The following is a 23,606-nucleotide window of genomic DNA, read 5'->3' as shown; positions in this document are numbered from 1 at the left end:
TGGCTTGAATCTGAATATACATTTGAGTTGTGCTGGAATGAGATCTGTGTGCTGGCTTACCTTGATATGCGTTTTGGCTTTATTAAGCAGACCAAGCGTTGTATGCCTGGAGCAGTCCGGCCCCAATGGGATGAGTGCTTTTAAACGTTCTAAACACAGGCGTAGGTGAGCTCGTCTGAAAGAAAGGAAGGGTGCAGCAAATTATTCAGAGCCCTCTGAGAAAATGGAGATCCGCTTCAGAGCATGTACAACATTAGTTGACTATCGGCCCCAGGTTATCAAGAGCAAGGTTATCCTGTCCTGCCTTTTAACCAGCAACACTACATTCTGGGAATTGTAGGCCTCTAAAGGACTGGATAATGGTCGTCCCGATAAGATGGGGTGCATTGGATACTCCATGAATACACAATCCCGGTACCTCCCACAAGCCTCTCGCAAGTCCTTGAGTGTCTGCAAACCATAACTACCAATGTGCTCTATCATCCCAGATGAGCAACTCGATCTCATTAACCCCAAACCTCTTTACCCAGTTTAAAGCAGTCTCATGGCTCCCAGTCAATACACAGAGGCTTAATAGGATATCGTCGAGCAAGCTAGTTAATTATGCCCCCCGAATTTCAGAAAATAAACATTTTCCAGTTTCGACGGTACGCCCCACAAAGTACTGGCTCACTCCTGCATTAAATTTATGTAGTGGCACAATGTAATTTAAAAAACAAATGTAAAGATTCAGTTCACTTCAACACTATAATACTTTTAATGTTCATATGATTAGAAATAGGGCATCCCGTGCACCAAGGAGCAGTATATCCGTAGAGGAGGGATATCCATTAGCCTGTCCCTGTGGGATAGATATCCCGTCTGTAAGGAGTAAAGAAGATTGGCCTCGGAATATGCACAATTACTCACCATCATGACCCTACTTCCACTCCATAGTACACTTTCCTCCATATTGATAACATATCCACTCCATGGGGATAGATATCCCTTCAGTAAGGGGGGAGTACGTTATTCACCATAATGACTACTTCCACGCCCTAGGGCCCTTTCCTCCATATTGATAACATATCCACTCCATGGGGATGGATATCCATTCAGTAAGGGGGGAGTAAGTTATTCACCATCATGACTCTACTTCCACTCCATAGTACCCTTTCCTCCATATTGATAACATATCCACTCCATGGGGATGGATATCCATTCACTAAGGGGGAGTAAGTTATTCAGCATAATGACTCTACTTCCACTCCATAGTACCCTTTCCTCCATATGATAACATGTCCACTCCATGGAGATGGCTATCCATTCAATAGGGGGGATATGGGATGGGTTTCAGGAGTACGTAATTCATCATAATGACTCTACTTCCACTCCATAGAGCCCTTTCCTTCATATTGGTAACATATCCACTGCCTGGGGATGGTTATCCATTCAGTATGGGAGGGAAAGGATGGTTTTCAGGACTAAGTTGTTCACCATAATGACTCTTGCACTCTTATTCCATAATTGGCTTTCTGCCATACTGATGAGATATTTGTTGCATGGAGAAGGGTCCCACTCTGGGTGAACGGCTATCCCACTGGTATGGAGTAAAAGGTATGAGGGCATAGGTGTATGTATATGTTTGCCTCTAGAGTGACCTACATTCCTAGTCCTTAGTGCCCTTTTCTCCATACCGATGAAATGTCCACACTGCCTGGGGATGGCTTTTTATGCCCCGAGTTTGGAGGAGAGCTCACCAAAAGACAAACCACTCACCATAGTGAATAGCCCATAGCCCCTCTTCTTCTATACCAATGAGATATCTGTCGTCTGGGGGTAGATGCAGAAGATGGGTATTTTATGTCTTTTGAACTACAGTAATTCACCACCATGGTGGTCTCACAGAACTGAGACTTGGCTGGGGTGGTGGATTTAGCCCCCACCCGAAGTATCTAGAGCATAGTCTGAGCAGGAGAGGAAAAATATCACATCTGTATGGAGAAAAGGGTACAGGACATGGAAAGCATATATATTATTTTACGAACAAGGAGATACAATTATTTGCAGAAAAAAAACGTATTTTTTTGTCAAGTTCTTTAGCTGGTATTAGAACCCTGGTATTTAGATTTCAAGAATAGCCGCCTAGCCACATGGTGGCTACAGTCTCCGAGCTGGATGGGAATCCTTGATTAAGGAGAGTGGGCAGAGGTTGCAGGAGTATGTTCAAGGTACTTATCACTGCGACTTCTGTACTCGTAGTTCATTATCATCCTTCATCCATGCCAATGGGATATGCGTCCTCAAGGTAGGGCAGCTGGTTCCCATGGAATGGGCGTGCTATGTTAGGACCTTTGAACAGTTGCAAACGCGCCACTGCGGTGGTCTCACAGCACTGGGGCGGCTCTGGGGCTGGTGCCTTGTGCCCCCACATGTGGAATCCAGCCCATAGTCTGAGATGGCAAGCGAAAAATAGCCCATCGGAATGGAGAAAACGGGAGAGGACATGGAAGCAGACCTATAACTTAAGCACAGCTAGATACAATTATTTGCTGGAAAATAACGAGATTTTTTACAGGTGCTTTAACTGGTATTAGAGCCCTGGTTCCAGGGATACCCAATTCACCCCTTGGCGATAGTTCCCAAGTGGCAGCCCCCTCCTATGAATCAATTCAAATGTGCATTTATTTAGCTTTTTTCAAAAGCTATTTCAAAGCAGAATTGGAACGAGGATTCATTTAGATTAAAAAAAAACAAAAAAAATGAAAAAAAACACCACTCGTTCAACTTGGCAGTGCTGACGACCACGCAGAGTGAATTCCCTAGTAATTAGTGCATGTATAATTCGCAGGGTAACGTCATGAACATGGAAGGGGGTGGAAGCAGAGTAACAACAGTGCCATTGAGAGTGCCTAACATTTTGCAATTGACTTCAGTGAGGGGAGAGAGAGAGAGAGAGAGAGAGAGAGAGAGAGAGAGAGAGAGAGAGAGAGAGCGCCCTCTCTCCATTTACATAACGTATTCATCCCAGAATGCACAGTTCAGTTCTCTTTATTTCCCATGATTTCTCTCAAGGCTAATACATTTCAGGCAGTGGTGCCTGTGAACAAACAGTGGGACTAGAAAAATAAGGAGGGAAGGAGCATATACGTCTTACAGAGCTGCAATGGGGAAAGCCGAGATGTATGAAACACGGGGACAGTATGGTGGCACGCATGGATCAAATCATTAAATATCCATTTTGTGTGAAACGCGTCACTGTCTTGAATGGCGTCCATCAAACGTCACCTAGTCCATATCCCTGAAGTTTCCAAATACACCGTGCCCTAACACGTTTCTTGCCTGTTCATCCAACTGGCATATATGATAGGTCATTTATAAAGCGCTTAATACCCAGAGATCGAACCTGTGGTGCTGCGCGTCATCTTGTTTACAAGGAGAGCACATTGCCCCTGAACTATCCTCCCGAGACCGCATAGCTTGTATACATCTTTTTACTTTGCATCACAGAAAGCTCGCTTGCAAGGCCAACTTTATAGAGAACTCGAGGCTGAGTGGTGTGACCTATTTTTATTATTTATTTATTGGTTATTCATATGGCGCTTATACAACAAGACAGTGTTTCAAAGCACCACAAGGTAGAGGGAAGGGAGCAAGGGAACAAATAAACAGTCGAAAAGACAATCAATGAATAATTAAAAAACAAACAAGCAGTTAAGGTGAAACCTAAGATCCATTCATTTGACTTAGCTGTATGACATTTTCTAAAGAGGTTTTCTAGCACAAGCCCACCAAAATTGGAAAGTTTGGTGGCAATCCATACATTGGTTTAAAAGATATAAAGCAGTGAAACACTTTTTATCACTTTACCTGTTGCATTGGATTTGAGATAGAGAAAATGTGCACGCATTGAACACGCCCACAGCCTAAACCACTCGACGGATGTGCTTCAAATTCAAAACAAGGTGGGTACAAAGCAGTACAGATGTGTGGTTTGCTGCAAAACTGTAGTTTTTTTTGGCAAAGAACAATTTGTCCCAGCAACAAAATCTTTGATATGTTTCCCATGGGTCTTTGCAACAAGTGAGGTTTTATAGAAAGGAAAAGCAGCCACTCACTGTTCCCCCACTGATGTGAGCAGTTCTCGTGGGAAGTAATGCAAGAATGGAAAACCGAACACGCTCAAAATATTAGGCGAGGGAGAAGTGGATCTTTGCCATCAGCAGAGATGTTTGCGCGAGTGTGAAACAGTACCCGAGGTACGAGATACCCGATTTTGCGGAGGGTTCGGCAAGACTTTAATTGCGTTTCCGTCTTTTCGCAATTAGAGTTATATTCTCACAAACTCTTGACGATAACAGTGACTTCCCACGAGAAGTCAGATGAGGATTGTAAGTGCATCATGGGAATAACAAAGTGGTTACACAATATCAGGAGAGGCGGTGGGGGACATTTTGGCTTCTGGGTGGATGTGGGGATACAGTAGGATTGGAGCACATTTAAGGTTTGCGGCAGTATTATCAATATTTTCTGATTTTATTGCATTTTCGTGTTCTTGCGATCTCCTGGACAGTGTAATAAGTGATGCCATCAGTTCGCTCGTGGACTGTGAATGGGTGGGGCTTACAGGAGCTAAGGTGGCTTTGCTTCCAACACTTGCTGAATTTCAAGGGTTTGTTGCATTAAACCACCCACTCAACATCACTTCAACTAGGGTTTTTTTCAAATATAGTATTGATTTTAAACGCTGAAGGAATACTGCTTAGCCAATTTCACAGAACTCAATGTATCCATCTTGGAAGGATGAAGGAGTGACTTTAATAGTTTGATCTTCTGGAATTAAAGCATGTGACTGCAGGTTGGACAGAGATGTTAGCTGGGAGAGCTTACCTCGCTTAGCTTAAAGCGTTAACAAAATTCAGTATGAATAGCAGAGCAGGTTACTATGCGGACAGTTCTAAGATTTATACAGCCAGAAAAACATTAAATCCCATATGCCAAATCCTGGTTTCATTTCAATCCAATAGTAGTTAAACGAAAGCTACACAGGGTCTCATTTGAGCCCAGTATACAGGTTTGCTGCCTTAAACATGACCCAACCAGACACATGGAAAAGTGGTCACTATGGCATGAGCATCATGCATGCCCTACATTTTCCTTTGGTGGGATTATGCAATGGCTTACTATAATCCACACAAAATATTCTGCACCCTAATTAACCCCGTACATTTAAAGAGGAGGTGTGTGTATGTATCTAAGAACATGCATTCTTGCGGCCACTAACAAGCCAAGCAGATTGTCAGGATAGTCAGGTGGTGGTCTCATCTGATGTATTGTCGGAATTGATTTATTGCCCGGACCTGCACGTAATTGGCATATGTCCATATCATCGACCCCCTCCACCTCCCCATCAAATCCCCTTTCTATAAGCTATAACTGCCAGTGCCCGATAATGGAGGGATCCGCCCCTCCTGGTCAGAGAGAAGCCTGCAGTGGCAAAGGGGTAAATAAGACCTGACACTGCACTTCAGTGAAAGTGTGGAGCAGCACACTGAAGATCAACATTCCAGTTACTCAATCCTATTGTGATCGCTTACATCCCTTCTTCTAGTCACAAGCATTTCTCTAGTTAATCGTCTCCTTTTTTCACACCACTCAAGTTCATTCTTTCCAGTCACATTGATTCTTCTAATCAATCAAGTCTCGTCTTCTAGTCATTCACATCAATTCTTCCAGTGCTCAACCTTCAAATCAGTTGTTCTTTCTTCTAGCCACAAAACCATTCTTCTAATAACTGAAGTCTATTGTTAGTTACCCCGATCCATTTTTCTAGCCACCGACTCATTCTTCTAGAAAATCAAGTCCTTTCTTCCAGCCATGTCCACCCTTCCAATCAATCAAGTCCCTTTTTCTAGTCACTTGCATCCATTCTTCTAGCTGCACACAGCCATTATTCTTGTAGCTCAAGTCTATTCCTCTAGTCACTAAAATCCATTCTTCAAGTCACATTAATTCTTCGACTCAACTGTCAACTCTTCTAGGCAAACAAACCCAGCCATTGTTCTAGCAAATCAAGTTTATTCTTCTAGCAACATCACCCTCCTTACTTTTTGGAACACATCTATTTTTCTGGTCAATCAAGTATTTCTCAGTGGTCAAATTTTAAAATGGCAAGGAACGAGCGAGGCATAAAAAGTCATCGTCTCTAGGCCCCCAGTGCTCCACATACATAGCGCACACACTTTCTTACTCGGCAGGAGTCATTATCACTAGCCAACGGCTAGTCTAAATTTTGAGGCCTGTAGTCACTCGCATTCATTCTTCTAGCTACATACACTCAAACATTCTAATAACTAAAGTGTATTCTTCTAGTCAATCAAGTCCTTTGTTCTAGTCACGCACATCCATTCCTTGATCTACACACGCATACTTCTAAAAACTCAGGGCTTTCTTCTAGTCACTCCGATCGATTGCTCTAGTCACTTTAATTCTTCCAGTTAATCATGCCCATTCTTCTAGTAACATAAGGCCGTTTTCCAGAAAACCATGTTCATTCTTCAACTATAGCACCAATGTTATGCATGTGGTCACTCACATGAATTCTTCTAGCTACACTCGGACATACACATTATTCTAATAACTAAAGTGTACACGTTGAGGCCTGCAGACACTCACATTCATTCTTCCAGCCAAATACATTACTCTAACAACTAAAGTGTATTCTTCTAGTCAATCAAGTCCTTTCTTCTAGTCACTCACATCCACTTCTTTAGACTTAGGACACACACACACACACTTCCGATGATTCAAGGATATTCTTCTAGTGAATCAAGTTGTTTCTTCTAGTCACTCACACCCACTTCTTTACACACACACACACAGATTCTTCCGATGACTCAAGGATATTCTTCTAGTGAATCAAGTTGTTTCTTCTAGTCACTCACACCCACTTCTTTACACACACACACAGATTCTTCCGATGACTCAAGGATATTCTTCTAGTGAATCAAGTTGTTTCTTCTAGTCACTCACACCCACTTCTTTACACACACACACACAGATTCTTCCGATGACTCAAGGATATTCTTCTAGTGAATCAAGTTGTTTCTTCTAGTCACTCACACCCACTTCTTTAGACACACACACAGATTCTTCCGATGACTCAAGGATATTCTTCTAGTGAATCAAGTTGTTTCTTCTAGCCACAGACACCCCTTTTTCCAGTAACTGAAAACCATACTTCTAAGTCAATCGTTCTCATTCTTCTAGTAACGCATGTACATTATTCGAATCTCACCCATTTGTCTAGTCAATGTGGATTCCTCTAGTCACTTGCATCCACACTCGTAAAAGCTTCAGTCCATTATTCCACTCACGAGCGTTCTTCTAGTCACTCATTTCCTTTCTTCTAGTCATTCACAGCGATTGCTCTAGCCACTCAAGCATATTCTTTCATCTACTCAAGTCTGTTCTCTAGTTATCGAGATCTATTGTTTCAGGAACTGAAGCCTACACGACCTACTCAAGTCTATTATTCATATTGCTTGATCTACTCAAGTCAATTCTTCGAGTCATTCAAGGCCATTCTTCTAGACAGTCACGTCTATTCTTTTAGTTACTCAATGGCATTCGCCTAGTCATTCACATCCATTATTCTAGTCACTCAGGTCCATTCTTCAAGCTTCTCGTGTCCATTCTTCTACTCACTTGTGTCCATTCTTACTTATTTGAAGGCATAGAAATACTTGTGTTGTGTACAGGTGCGTTATAAATGACATCATATAATAGCCACAGTTTTTAACTGCAGCAGAGATTCGTCATGGTGGTTTTGTTTCAGGCTATGGAATGTGTGTTTGGTTGCTCATAAGAGTCGTGAGCCTCCTTGTGCCTGGGATTATGAGTAGTTTCTGTTTTCGTATTGCGTTTCAGGTTTTCTATTTTGCCTCATGTGTGTGATTTTTAAAACTATCCCATCAAGACTTATGGTGCAAATGACAAAGAGGACACCAGAAAATACAAGCCCTGCTGATTAGAGATTAGGTTTTCGGGATGGGCAACTGTCATGTTCAAGTTCCTTAAAAACCAACCACACTTTGGATCTGTGACCACATTTAATCTAAGCTATATGCAAAGTGTTTGATCACTTTTACTCTGAACTGGCTGCTGTTCCCATAATCTGAGATTTTGAAATACCAAATGATTGAAACTAATATATCTGAGATGCAGCAGGTGCTGCCTTGTCAGCACTTTTCCTAAGATTTCTAACTTCACTCTTTTATTTTTAAGTGTATTGGATCAATGTATGGATTCTAAATAAAACAAACTAATATAATTTCCATTCTTACAGATAAAATGAGACAAAGTGGATCCATTGTATAAAATCTTGAGTACATCCTTTCCATGCGAATGCTGCCGACGCCTTGGTATCTGAGCCATTTCTAGGCATGCTCGATACCTACAACCAGGCGACTAAGAGTGAAACGAAACTTAATCACTCCCACTGTGACTAACAACCGAGCCACAAACAAAAAACCCATATCCTCCTGCTCAGGTCAACAAAACATTCCACAATTATTGTGACTTTCAGAGAGGCGGCCTTGAGCACAACCCCTGCGTGCTATTCACCATCGAGCTTGTTCTTTTAGATATACATATTAGACCAATCAAAAGGTACCACACGCCTGTTTACTTGACCCTTTACAAATGTTTTTTTTAAGGAAGCCACTAAAATGAATGTATGTTTCATGGGAGTATGTGAGAAAAACACATTGATAATTACATACTTAGCTGCTTCGAATGGGCATTCATGTGAATGAGTATTTGGACACAAAACAAGTATCCCTCCAAGCTTTGATCTTTATCGTCATACTCGAATATCTTATATGCAGGGGTCAAGTCCTAAAAAAACAGTGGGAGGACTCAAACATATCAATTGAATGTGGTGTTACCAGAAATTAGCATATCAAGGTGCTCTCTGAAAAAAGTGGGAGGTGGGGGGGAGTCTGAAAAAAGTTTGGGCACTCCGTCCACCCGTGTGTATTCAAGACTTGAGCCCTTCTCGTATGGCTTTCAGGCACTGAAATATAGAAAATGTTTCTCCTGGTAACCCCTTCTGGGTTTCTTTCCCAGACCCTCCTGTTTGTAAGGACTGTGGTCCGTGCGACAAACGAGTGTAAACAAATAAAATCGCCTTTTCTCGAATGCCACACAAAACTCTTCAAATATGGCTAAGATATCACACAATTCAGCACTTTACCCATCTGGTGCTCATTTCCATTAATATGAATGGCAAATGCATGACGCTCATTAATAAATCACAGCACCTGTGCCCCCCAACTCGCTCGATAAGAACTTCTCTTTAACGAAGTGAGTAGAACGTACCCCCAACACTGAAAATGATTTTGGAAAGATTGGTAGACATGTAATGTAATGTTGTTTGGAAGCGCACCTCTTCCATTTTGAAGGGCCATGCACAACAAGAGCCTCCGAGAAAAGTAGTGGCACGGCATTGATTGTGAAATAGAGGGAAGGAAGGCAGATGTGACTCTTGTGCGCTTGAAGTGGGCAGGCCTGAAATACAGAGTCTTGAGTTCCGGTGTGATTCTAAGTCAGGGAGCTGCAACCTGCGGCTCCACAGATGTTTTGGACTACAAATACCATCAGCCCTATCCAGAAGTCACTGGAGAGGGCTCATGGAAGTCGTAGTCCAAAGCAACTGGAGACAATGGTTTGCAGACCCCTGTTCTAATTGGTTAGTGGCAGAAATAACTGGGAGGAGGATAAGGGGAGGGTGTTTCGCCCAGAGGTGAGAGCCCAAGAGCAATCAGTTGGAAGTTGCGCATGCATGCCTGATTTGAACTTTGTTCGACTGTAGCTGGTTTCCTGACAATACATTTTTCCAATTGGCACCAAACCCTTAGGTGAGAGGCTTAATTTAACCTCACCCCTCCTTGTTGCAAAGCGATACTGCCAATTCGTGCCAGGAGAACCAGGCTATCTTAGACAGACTTGTCATCTACAGGCTTACGTCAAATGTGACTTCTCAGTGGTGCATCCTACTCAAATGGAAGGACTATGGAATCGTATACTTTTTATTATCGGCTCCTCACAAACTGGGAGAGCCAGTCTGCTGACATTCCACTGCCTGGATTCTACTGTCCGAATCGTGGCAGACACAGCAGCCTCACAGGCGTTCCCAACCAGCCTCCTACAGAGATAGACTACACCAAGAGTTTAAGAATCACAGGAGGTCACTATGAATTCCATGCATCCAGGAAAGTACGACTAAATATGCTGGCACACCCTTTCCAAAAGATGCTTCCATCTCAATCCATAGGCGTTTTCCGTCTTGCAACATTCTGACGCCTAAATCCAGGTGCGTTGCTTCATTCTTAAATAAATGTCCCTTTGATATTTTCACAAAGTTCCCTGCGCGGCAGTTTGAAATTCAAATGCACATAGCTGTCAGAAAATTGCCAAAACCTCAAGACATGAGGAGAACAACAAACTACTTTTTTCTATTATAGTGTGCCTGGCAGCGAATTCTAAATTTGTATTAAAAAATGTTCCTGGTATAAATCCACAATAGTATGTTCCAAAAGGTGGGCATGTTGCAACACACTTACTGGGAAAGTTTGACTAAGTGGTTCTTAGAGGTGTTGTGGTTGTTCTTTTACTTGGTGTCAGAAAGAATAGCTCGGTTCCTGCTGCTCCCTCCATATTAAGATTCGTGTGAAATAAAATGCGCAATAACCGCCGGATAGTTACTGTGTGTCGAATATGAGGGGACACATCACAGAAGAGCAAACGTGAGTTACACACTCAATTTAACTTTAATGTAGTGCCTTTGATAGTGCCTTAAAACACAACGATTTAATTAAAAACAAAAAAAAAACAATAATGACCGCGGGAAAATAGTACTCATTTTATCATTCTGTTAAGAATGAAATACTGTTTTTTTTGTTTGTTACATTTGTATAGCGCACTTAACGAATTCAGCCGTATCTAGGCGCAGATTAGAAAAACTCAAGAACACACGAGTACAAAACATTTGCTACAAAGGATTGTATCAGGTCAGAAGGCCAGCTTCAAACGTAAATCCCCCCTCATGCATTACTTAAACAGGTGAGTGGGTATTTAAGGTCGTACGAAATTGAATGAGGGATTTGAGGGTACGGATCTCCAAAAGGGAGACTGTTACACAATTTTGGTCCGTACACTCCAACAAATCTGCAGTCCCCAGGACACACAGTTGGAGGGCGGAATTTCTAGCAACAGTTTGTCACTTGTCCGAAGTCGATGGGTTGGTTGATAGATGGAGATTTGTTGGATAACTTTGACAGGCCAGATTGTTAACGCATTGAAAAATTAAACACAGGATTTTATAATCGATTCTCCCCCTTACGCAAGCCAGTGTAGAGATCACTGTAAATTGGATATTGGCGAGGATTTCTTTACTCTAAATATCAAACTCACAGCTGCATTGTGCTTTTTGCAGACGGTGGACTTGTGTGAGTGGGATACCTGCGAGAAGGCCATTACAATAACCAAGTTGGGAGTTCACCAGCGCTCCAGCCACTACTGAATGGTCTTCCGCCGGAACAAACGGGAGAGCCTGACGCAGGAGGCGCAAGGTACCGCTCACTGATTGTACATTTGCGCTAACCTGGGCTTCGCTCCCCATGAGTTAGCCATGCTGGGAGTCAAGCCTGTGTGTTGCGAGCTATGCATCCATCTCTGCAGCATGCGCTCAACCCACTGAGTTGTCCCCCAGAGACCGATTACTGATTATTTGCATGTTAACAATGGCAAAATGAAAAGGCCCAAAATAGAGGAAGGAGGGAGAATGGAATGTACCTTTTTACAAAGCTCTCAATAGTCTAAACGTTGCTGATATTGGTTGGTCAGGACCTGCATAACAAGAAGTTAGAGATTTATCCAGAAACAGACAATTTTGTCAGAGCAGATTAGAACTCTAGTCACACGATTCCATAGCGAAAACAACGTAAATGCTAACCCACATTTCCTCATGACTCGTGAAAAACGTAGGGGTAAGCGTTGAGTCAAACTAGACCTTTGCTTTCAAGGTTACAATTGTAAAAGGCTGTCACTAAATTGCAAAACTAGAACATGCAACAATGCTGGAACTCGTGACTTTGTTGTTCTCTATTCATGTCCCTTCGCTGTGAAAGCCAGGCACGCCCTGCACACATGAAGCAAGTCACGAGGTTTTTTTTATGCATTTGGGTGCTTTTAGAAATGTGTTGGCAGAATAGTCTATTAAAAAAATGTTTGGGCGTTCTTAGGAATTACGAAACAGGTGTGTCCCGGTTCAGAAGCAGTAAGAATACACACTTTAAAACCAACATGTGTAACGTGTATGCTTGTTATTTCCAAAACTCGTATGCATTGCAGCTTTTCTTGGTAAGAAAAAAAAGGAACTAACTGCGTCCCCTAGGATTAGCCAATAGTTTGATGCAATGCCAGCAGCAATTTTTCATCTGGCATCAAAGAATCGGACAGTTGCACACTGGGGCTAAAAGGCCATACCATATAGGTCAAAACCCCTGAAAGAGTGGTCAGCTAGGGTGATCGGAACACTGTCACCAGAACACCATGGGCCTGAATCACAACAAACCTTCCTGTTACCCGCTGTCAGGGCTTTAAGTGGGGTAAGAAATTGAAGGGGGGGGCACTCATTTGGGGGCGTGGCTTGCATAAGGTACGCAAAAAAATATATAAATGTATGTAAGCATTTAAATATTTGTATGCGTACCTTACTATGGTGTGTGTACTTTGCAAGCAATCTTTTATAAATATAGAAATATGTTGCATAATTCTATGTTTATAAAAGATGGCTTGAAAAGTACACACACCATAGTGGGGAACGCAACAAATATATAATTGCTTACATTTATATATTTGTTTGCGTGCCTCACTATGGGTTATGTACTTCCAAGATGGCTTGAAAGTACAGAAACTATAGTAAGGTACGCACACAAATATATAGCATTTATATATTTGTGTGCGTACCTTACTATGATTTGTGCACTTTTCAAGCCTTCTTTTTAAACATAGAAATATGTAACATATTTCTATGTTTATAAAAGATGGCTTGAAAAGTACACAATTCAAGCTCTTTTATAAAACTTTGACGACGGACAAAACCTGTTGCGTTTTGTCCATCGGCAAAACTTTATAAAAGATGCCTTGAATTGTGTACTTTCCAATACATCTTTTACACACCTAGAAAAATGTCACAAGCGTCCCTAGGTTCGGCGAGGGTTAAAGATGCCTCAGTGACCTGGTGAGGGGGTGGGGAAAGAAAACGACAGTAACTTCCTCTGGTGACAGGATAGTTAGAATGACTGACAGAAGTGCCAGCCAGCCCCAGCGTCGCTATGTGGCTGGCTGCCTGGCACTTCCGCCAGCTTGCCTAACTTAATGGCGGGCTCATCTCCCATTGCGGCTGCAGCGTGATAATGTGTCCTGCTGTGTTGTGGTGGGTCCGGGGGGCCCTCCTCAGCCCCACTTTTTGGAAACAGCCGGGGCCCGGCCCACTTAAAGCACTGTCCACCCTCCACTCCTATGAACAGAGCTTGGTTGCTTCCCAGCTGGGTTTGCACTTACTAACTCCCATATCTTGCGTGAAAAAGGTTGTGCTCATAGATGTGCACAAATGCGCAAACCAGAGGGTGAGAGAAGGCCAACTGTGCATTTGAAATGTGCATTCTGATTCATAAACGAAATGCGCTTGGAACTGTGTCGGAAATTAAAGCAGGCAGAGAGATATGCGCACTGCAGTGGAGTGTCCGACTCATTTGTTTTTAATGCGAGACTGTTCTGATTGAGTTTATACACCTCAAACAGGAATAAAGGAATGCTTTTTTTGACATACACATTTCCCTGTGACAGATCCTTGATAAGTCCATCACAGAAAAATGCCCTGGAAGCATACAGGAGGATGCTACGAGCTTATCACACAATCACGTAGGAACATCTATTGCTTACACTGGCACAGAGTCCCCCAGAATTGAATTGCTCATTCCTCAACTAAGTGATAATCACCACTGACATACACCGATTGGAAACATCTGACACAGCAGGTTGAGATGTACATAACAGTAACAATAGTTATTCCAGCGCTTAGAAATATATGAATATGGCAAGAAGTAGCATAGGCGCCGAGCACAGGAGTTTTAGAGGGGGCAACGGCCCCCTTTACGACGTTAGCAACAGGGGCAGGAAGCACACTTTGCCCCGACAAAGATATTTACACTTCTCAGCTTTTGACTGCACTTCCCAAATGAAACTGTATACATGCACTGTCAATGCCCCTGGAGATAAAAGGCAACCTGCTTTTATGTCCATGAAATGTAGTGTTGGTAACGCGGTGACTAAGAGGATCAGGGATGCACCTGCAATGTTGAATTATTTTAAGGTTGAGTGACTGTCCCCAAAGCAGAATGCTCCAAGGTTGCTCAGCCGGTTAGATGACTATTGCAGAGATATTACATGTTGAGATCAACTTATAAACCCAACAGGTTTTCTCCAATTCCGTCCGGAAGTTGTGCTCTAAAATGAACTATTTCCACGCGGACAATGGACCTGCTTGGTGACTTGCTCATATTTATGATCGAGGGTTGGCCATTTTTGTCCTTTGTTCCTACAATGTAAATAAAAAGTAGGCACCCATGTGAAACAGTACACAGGTGTGAGAAAGGGATAAAGGTTCCCCCTATTGCCACAATGAAGTAGTCTTATCACGCGTCTAGTTGTTGGCTCGTGTGTCCTACTGTTACCCCCACTATAGAAGAGCCCTAGCGGGTGAAAGCGCGTAGAACTCTCCTCGTTTAACTCCACTTATCAGGCTGGTGCTGCCCTGTGTCCTGACATGCGAGCGAGTCGCTCGGAGCGACTGCCTATCCTTCTGAGCGCCAGTAAGCAGGCGTGGTGTTCTCTGCGACTGCGTCGGGAAATCGAAAGCAGGCCGCCAGTCGCGCACGTAGGCCCGCGGCGACGCTGCGCATTACGTAATCGCTTCGAGACGTGGCCTCGGCGTGCGCACAAGCACGTTCCAACATTGTACGTAAATATTGACGACGAGCAGCCATAATACACACTCGGAGAGAGGGGCGTTTTCACGTACTTTGCAGAGCGTTTGATATTTCAGTTTCTGGAAATGCCCATGTTCAAACCCCTTGTGTGAAATATACATTCAAGAGTAAACAATTACATACATCTCAATCAGATTATTTCCCTAAAGACATGAATGCGGTTGTTTTGTGAGTGAGGGCCAGAGCAGACAGAACTTTCTGGAACGGCATACCGCACAATCGTTTGAATTCGCTGTGAGGGTGAAAAATGCAGATTTTGTTTTCGGCGGGTGCGAGCCCAGTGAACTGCATGCACTGGCAGTAAAGCAGATTGGCGGTAAGTGATATGATTTCATGGCAGCTGTCACTAGTGAAAAGCATGTTAGTTGAGAGCTATGCTCGTAGGGCAAATATAAGGGCTTGCCATGAACTTACTCCACTAGGCAGAGGGTGGGTTACGAAGAGTGCAATTACATAATAGCGGAATGTCACGAAGAAAAACTCATACAAACTTCCATCTCTGAGCAGAATCTGCAATGGAGCCTGGAGAGCCAGCAAACCGCTGGGATTACTTAAATACCATAACAAACGCCATACCAGAGGGGCTGATCAATCAGGCTAGTGTTTTGTACCTGCCCTTTTGTTTAGTTTGACACTCAGATGCCAAACGTCTCAAACACATAGACCGCGTCATGCACAAACTTACAAAAATACTGTATAAGCACTTGTGACAAACTAGTCGGATTTTGGGTACAATAACATGACACCCAAATATTTATTGAATTCTTATACGGTTGAAGTAGGCTTCATGTCTGATTTACGGTCAGCCGTGTTTTGCATATACAGATTTTGGAGCCTATGTTAAAAATGCAAAGCGTGAAACCGTAATTCCCAGATTGCAAAGTGCTGTTACCATCCCTACAGATAACGGGTGCATCGGCCTCTTTTACTCCCAAACAATAAAAATAGGGAGTAAAAATACTCTCAATAAAAAATGGGAAACCAACACACATTACCTTGTGCCCCACAGCTCCATGGATATGTTTGGACGAGCAGTGCACGCAGTACCACAGGAAGAAATTGCTGTTATTACTATCTGAACGGAAGAAGTAAACATGCATCTTTTAATGTGCATGAATAACTAGGTGCAAAGAAATAATTACAAAAACCTTTCCGTTTCTCATTTAAAACATATTTTTACTCGCTGATAAAGTGCTCCCATTGGGAATTGGACTTAGATTTTTACTCCCTACTTTAAAAAATAGGGAGTAAAATACTCCCACTTCAAAATCTTATCTGGAACACTGGCTGTTACCTAAGCAGTCAGGTCAGAATGAAGTCATCCCACATGATATGGAGCCACTTGGCACCAAAATGGTTAACCCGAGAATTAGGTTAATTCTGGGGTTAACCATTTAGCTGTCAAGAACTGCTATTTACAATATATACCTATTCCATGTTCCCAGACATGCATCTACTTCCCTGCAGACCCGCTTTAAGAAAAGTTTTGTGTCCTAAGATGTAGCACACTGAGCTTGGATTTTTTTTTTTATTTACAAAAAATATAGACAAGTAGGTTTCATTACCCTCTCGCAGGGATCGCTTTGAACACAAGCAGACCAAACTGAGCTCCTTCAAGGGGTTGTGGGAAAGGGAGGGGGCACAACCAACGAGAGCGGAATGAAAAGAAACACACATTTGCATCCATGTCCTGGGGACAAGTCCATACGAGCAGACTGGGTGTTAACGTGAGCAGGGGGGCCGGACCTCTGCTCATGATGAAAGGTGCAATACCATCATAGCCACACATGCCCCCTTGTCATTGAGAAACTTTCAGTGGTTACACGTTAACCTTAAACAAAAACAAAAAAAACACATTACAATATATTGATCTAAGGATATACCCCTGTTTAGGGCTTACCTCACTGAAACAGATGACATAGGACTGCTCGTCCCATCTGTATATCTTCTGCATGTTGCTGTTCGAGGCAATAATGGCGGGTAAATGTATGTGGCACCGACCAGGATGCCCAGTGGAATCCCGGCCCACAATGCCGCCGAAGACGAAGTGGATCTCGTGGAATGGACTCTTGGACGCTTGTCCAGCGGCTTTCCCGCTTTCGAGTGACAAAAGGCAATCGTCGACGAGACCCACCGAGCCACTCCTTGTTTTGCGATTGCTTTTCCTTTTGCCAAAGGGCCATCAGCTCCAAATAGTTGTTTTGTATCTCTAAATTCTTGAGTACGATGAAGGTAAAACTTTAGAGCTCTTTTCACATCCAATGCATGGAGAGCTTTTTCCGCGACAGATGAAGGGGTCGCAAAGAATGTCGGTAGTACAATAGACGAATGTTTATGAAAGACAGTTGGAATTTTTGGTATGAAATGAGGGTTGGTTGCCAACACCACCTTGTCTTTGAAAAATCTCAAGTATGTGGGATCAATGACTAATGCTTGTAGTTCCGAGAGTCGTCGTGCCGAAGTGCCAACTTCCACGATAAGAATTTTAAAGATGAAGACGACATAGGCTCAAAAGGAGCTTTCATTAGTTCTGTCAATGCCGGGTTAAGACTCCAGTTCGGAGGAAACTTTTTAGTTGGGGGAAAAGTTTGAAATAAACCTTTCATAAAGTGTTTAACTAGCCGATCACTAAACAGTGGTGTTGAATGTCTTTTACGAGTGAATCTCTAAATGGCTGCCAGATGAACCTTTATCAATGAAAAAGACAAACCTCTTTCTGCTATGTGCAGCAAATATGGAAGAAGCTGCTCCGGAACGATACTCAGGGGCTCCAAACCTGGTTGATCCTTATACTACATGCAGAATCTACTCCACTTACCTGAATAGAAAGTGTTTGTGGACGGAGCCCGTGCGGCTTGCAAAATTTGACGGCAGTCCGATGAAATGGTTAGGGTACCAAATTCCGAGAAGCCAGGAACCAGGCTGTCGGGCTGAGACCGTCCGGATTGTGACACTGTCCCCTTGTCCCGAGACAGAAGGTTCGGAATCTTCTGGAACCTCACCGGTTGTGCTATCGATAGCTGGAGCAGGTCAGAGAACCACGACTGTCTCGCCCAATAGGGAGCCACCAAGATCACCCGACATGGGTATTTGTGAATCCATTGCAGAGTCCGTTGTATGAGTGGAAATGGGGGAAAAGCGTACACAAACTTGTCCACAGGAAGGAGAATGCTTCCCCCAGTGAATCGGGTTGTGGCCACCTGCTCGCGTACTGTGACATTTCTTGTTCTCTCTCGTCGCAAAGAGATCCAGGGAAGGTTGCCCCCATTTTTTGAAAACCTTCGCCAGCTGTTGGTCGTCCAATTCCCATTCATGCAGCTGATTCATCTCTCTGCTGAGAGAGTCCGCTTGTACATTTTTTACTCCTGGCAGATGGTAGGCCAATATACTTATCTTTTGTTTTAGGGTCCAATGCCATATTTCTTGAGCTTCGGTTGAGAGAGTACTGGAACGAGTACCTCCTTGCTTTCTTAGGTAGAACATTGTCGTTGTATTGTCTGTCAGTAGTCTCACGACCGATCCTTTTATGTGTGGTAGAAAGGACTTCAGGGCCCAATGTACCGCCCTCAATTCCAGCACGTTGATTTGAAGGGTTGACTCTTCCGACGACCACAGACCTTGCACTTGTAGAGATCCCAGATGCGCTCCCCATCCAGTCAGAGACGCATCCATCACTATCGTCATTTGAAATTCTGGCTCCTGCAGGGGCATCCCTATTGATAGATTTTCGAAGAGTTCCCACCATCAAAGTGCTCATAGCAGCTCGTTGCTGATAGTCAATTTGCCTGACCAAAGCCCCCGACTCTGGGACCATCTGTCTGCCAGGAATTCTTGAATTGGTCTCATGAAGAGACGACAGTTGTTTACTTAGGGGATACACGACGCCATGGCCCCTAGTAGTGACATATATCTCCTTACTGACACTCTGGTGTTGACTTTCCACTCTTTTGCCTGTAGCCTGAGCTTGTGAACCCTCTTCACAGATGGTTTCACCAACCCTGACTGAGTCTCGAACTCCGCACCGAAAAACACTAAGTTCCTTGAGGGAGTTAAGGAGGTCTTTTCGAAGTTGATCGCAAATCCTAACTGTTGCAAAAGTTGCATGGTGGCCTTTAGACTTGCTTGTGTCTTTATTGGGGACGACCCCCTTACCAACCAATTGTCCAGATAAGGGTAAACATGATGACCTTATTTTCTTAACCAAGCTGCTACTGGAGCCAAGCACTTTGTGAACGTCCTGGGAGATGACTTTAGTCCGAATGGGAGTACTTGGAACGGATAGTGGGTCCGTCCGACTACAAACCTCATGAACTTTCTGTGTCGTTGACGCATTGGTATATGAAAATATGCGTCCTGCAGATCTAACGATGCCAGAAAATCCCCCTGCTGGATAGGTCGGATAACTTCCTGAAGTGTGAGCATCTTGAACATCAGATTTCTTAGTGTCTTGTTGAGATCTCGAAGATCTAGAATGGGACGCCACTTGCTGTTGTTTTTTTTACAACGAAGTATCAGGAGAAAACTCCTTGACCTCTCTCTGACACCGGGACCAATTCTATAGCCCCTTTTTGTAGCATAAGCACTACTTCTTGTAATATTTGCAGAGGGGGCTGAGCCGAAAACACAGGTGGAATGTGCGATGGCCTGCTTTGAACTGCAAAGAATGGCCTAGCTTCACTGTCTCCAATACCCACCGATCTGATGTTATCTTCTCCCACTCGTCGACACACCCTGCCTCCCAGGACGTTCTGAAACTCGTCATTGCTGGTTCTTTGATTGTTTGTCCTTCGTGGACGATGGATAACCTCCTCTTCTTCTTGGAGCTTGATAGTCTCGACCTCTTCGAGCAGTTTGGGTAGCCCGCCTATAGCCTTGAGAGGAGTACGACGGCCTACTGAAGGTCCAGTTCCTGGATGACACGAATCTGGAATTTCCTGACACTCCTCTAAAGGGGCGAAACGAATGAAAACTTCTGCCACTCTGAAGGGCTCCAAGAGAGCGTGCCATGTCCGAGTCTTCTTTCATGCCTTTCAAGGCCTCGTCTACTTTCTCTTCAAATAGTTGTTCCCCTTCAAAGGGCATATCAAGCACTTTATATTGTACTTCTGGTCGAAAGTTTGTGCATTTGAGCCAGGCTTGCCTCCTCAAAACCACTCCATTGTTAATTTGTTTAAAACCTGATTCCGCCAGGTCTACGGCAATGTTTATTGAGTGATTTGACGCCTCTTCCACCTCACGCACCAGCAACATAGCAGATTTTCTATGTTCGTCCAGTAGATGTTCCAGTATGGGGGCTAAAGGATGCCACATCTCTCTGTCATATCTCACCATAATAGCCAGAGGAGTTGGCTGCCTTTACCGTTGTTGCTCCTATCGACACTACCTTCTTGCCAAAGGCATCTCGTCTCCTGGCCTCGCTATCCGGAGGAGTTGTACATTTATGTTGTGACCTTGCCTTTCTTGCAGCAGCTGCCTATACCACCGATTCCGGAGAAGGTTGAGAAGACAAACATTTTGGAGTAGACTAAGGAGCTTTACATTTCTTTTCCAGTCTACCTTTAACCGCAGGCTCCGAGAATGGATGGCACATTGTTCATAACCCCTCTTGCCATACATGATCTAAAATGGGGACCGAAAATACCGACTTTCTCCTCTTCCCCATATGATCAAACAAGAAACCGTCTTTCTTTTCTTCCTCCTGGGCCAGGCCAAACTCTGTACATGCCTTACCCATCATCGTGTGGAAGGAACCGATGTCATCCGGCGGTGACGGTTGAGCCGGACTTCTTGGAGCTTCCATCTCAGCCTCCGACTTCCATGTCGGGTCCCTAGAAGGGGATGATGATATGTCTGATAAAGACTCTTCTCGTTCCGACTCAGACTCTGGTAGTTCTCCTTCCTCCGGGCACGAGCGTGGAGGATCTTCATGAACCGGGATGGCTGTTGATGCCGTAGCCATTGGCCAGTGGGAAGGGCCTGGCTCGTCGTCGGCTGGCGTAGTATGTAGCTCTGCCGGAGCACCAACTTGAGGAAACTTTGCTTCCAATCTACTCAATAGAGTCTGTAATGTAGACAATACCTCCAAGGATAACACAGCCTGGGGATTCAGTAAAGGGGCTGTAACTGGAATACTTCGCCCACTCGAGACCGTCAACGAGCTGACCCCTTGTAATACAAGCTCTGTAGGTCCAACCACTGGTTCACGATCATCTTCCACGAATGATATGGAAAAAGCCGCCTCCTGTTGCAACAGGGTCTCTGGTAAGATCAGATTGTACACCTCCGTCGCCAGCCTTCCTACGGGGCCTCCGTCGACGATGTCAACTTCTCGACAGTCGTCGCCTGACTCGACGGAGCTACTGAAGGAACCATCTACGTCAATGGTAATGAGGGCATCGACGATCGAACTCCTGTCGGCGACAACGGTGGATGTTGCGCAGAATCCTGAGGCGTTCCTGCCTTTTTTGAGCTTGACTTGTGTTTCGACGAATCTCGACTCGAGGATGACCTATGATAGACACCTGAGGAGGTCTTTGACAGGTCTTTTCTCTCCTTTTTTGATGAGGAAGAAGATGAAGCTTTTGTTTTTGATGACGATTCCCTCGTAGAATGTTTCTCAGAGGAACTTTTCTCAGTCGAACGCAACCTCTTCGCCAGAGGTGCTGCAGATACAGAACTGCGGGAGACCACCGTAGATTTAGCCCTCGAGGCCAAACTATGTGTAGCGCCTACCTCCGAGGGGGGTACGCACCCGCTCCGTCATTCAGCCACATCACCAGACGTCCATTTTGGTCTTTCAGGGTCTTCTGCGAGAAGCCTTTACAAATTTCACAATTGTCCACCGAATGGTGAGGGTGGAGACAATACAGACAGTCCATATGTCCTTTTTTAATCCGCATGTAGCACACAGACGAATAGAGCCTTCCCAGACATTGGGAAAGAAACAAAAAAATCAACCTTGTAAAATAGCAGATGACACATGGTGATCCCACTACTTTGGAAGACGGTTGAAATCTGAAGGGAGCAAAGGGGGCGGGGATATTTATACGGCTACGTCCTATTGGCGCAGGCGTAAGCGGCCGAAAACGACGTAGATAGGACACAAAGTGTCAACATTTTTCCTATGGAAAACGGCTTTATAAACGTACCGAGGGTTCCCAGTCTGACGACGGGGAATATTCTAAGCATGTGAATCCATGAAAGATCCAATGCTGGAGAATAGAGATGTCTGTAAAATGCAGAACATATATACCAGTTCAAACAGTTGGAAACCTGTATGTGAGGCTTCGGCAGCTTCTGTATGCAGGCTCCAGTACTGCGTGTTCTAGAAGATGGTTGAAGAATGGGTTGTGCAGCGGCAGCAGCTTGCGATACAATGAGCAGACTTCTTTCAGAAGACTTGGTACGAACGCTGAGTATTCTGACCCCCTGGGCCTAGAGGACAGAGCAGGGCTCCAGGAAGAAATTTTTTGCTAGAGCACCGCACCGCTCCCTCTTGTTCCGGCCCATTCCCTGCACTGGCCTTGCTGGTAACTCTCCAGTGCCACATCTTACTGAGTTATTTTGTGCACTGCATTCCTTTCATTTATTAAATAGACTACTTGGGACATAAATGCCTATTCCCAAACAGCCATAAAGCTCTGCTTGGCAGTGATCTGTCTTGGTCTTCTGCAATTAAGCATGAATTGTTGCAGGCACAGCTATCTGTACAGTTAACAGGAGGGACGTCTTTGGCAATAGTATAGGGCATGTTCCTTAAGAGGTGACAATGGTGGGTGATTGGAAAGGGGAAGGTGTATAAAGCTGCATTCCAAGGGCACAATGACTGAGACTAATGGAGGTAATTTAAATATATTTCCTTTCATTGAGTTTTCTTCTGTCTTGATAGTAGGAAAGCACTGCGCTGTGGAGGAAAGGCAGCACACGGGTATGGAGCTGGACAGGGAAGGGAAGGTGAGAAGGGGTGCTTGGGGAGCGGGCGGGTGCAGGAAGAATACGAGGAGCAAGGAGAACATAGTTCTACTACTTTTTTTTTTTTACACTTCGAACCCTTTTGCCTTCCAATCATAAAATCACTTAATTCATCGCACAGCTGTTCATCGATATAGCGAACCAACCCAAACATCACCTTTGAAAAAACAAAGGCCTCTTCTATGTCAAAAAACGGATGGAACAGAACTGGTTTAGCCTTAGCGGTGCTAAGTGAGCGGTCCTAATCACACCTCACTATAAAAACAGCCTAATCACAAGGCCCCACCTCCTATACAACCTCACAAGCTCCAGAACATTGGGCTCAGCTTCGATATCATGCTGACATTTCTAAAACCACAATCGTGCCGAACGTTCCTTCCACCAACTTTGCCAACATGGGTTCCGACCGCTTCTAGCATTTTCCAATTTATCATCCTTGCAGAATCCTCTGTGCATGGCCTACTGTTGTGAGCTCTACAGAGACACCCCTACCAAGGCCATCTTCAATGTTCTGAGGGCTCAGACCTTTGCAGCCCACCT

The 23,606-nt window shown here is 44.1% G+C and overlaps 1 protein-coding gene across 2 annotated transcripts in view; it reads right to left on the bottom strand.

Annotated features, from left to right (window-relative positions):
* MXI1 (MAX interactor 1, dimerization protein) overlaps positions 1 to 23,606 on the bottom strand; it is a 203,630-nt gene that overhangs the window by 19,951 nt on the left and 160,073 nt on the right. For both annotated transcript variants that reach the window (XM_069611766.1, XM_069611767.1), the window contains exon 4: positions 61 to 175. In XM_069611766.1, coding sequence (XP_069467867.1) covers positions 61 to 175 — 115 coding nt within the window. The remainder of the gene's footprint in view (positions 1 to 60; positions 176 to 23,606) is intronic.

Source organism: Ambystoma mexicanum, chromosome 8 (genome assembly GCF_040938575.1).
Source record: "Ambystoma mexicanum isolate Mex_15411 chromosome 8, UKY_AmexF1_1, whole genome shotgun sequence".
NCBI lineage: Eukaryota > Metazoa > Chordata > Amphibia > Caudata > Ambystomatidae > Ambystoma > Ambystoma mexicanum.
This window is presented reverse-complemented; position numbering and strand designations above follow the sequence as displayed.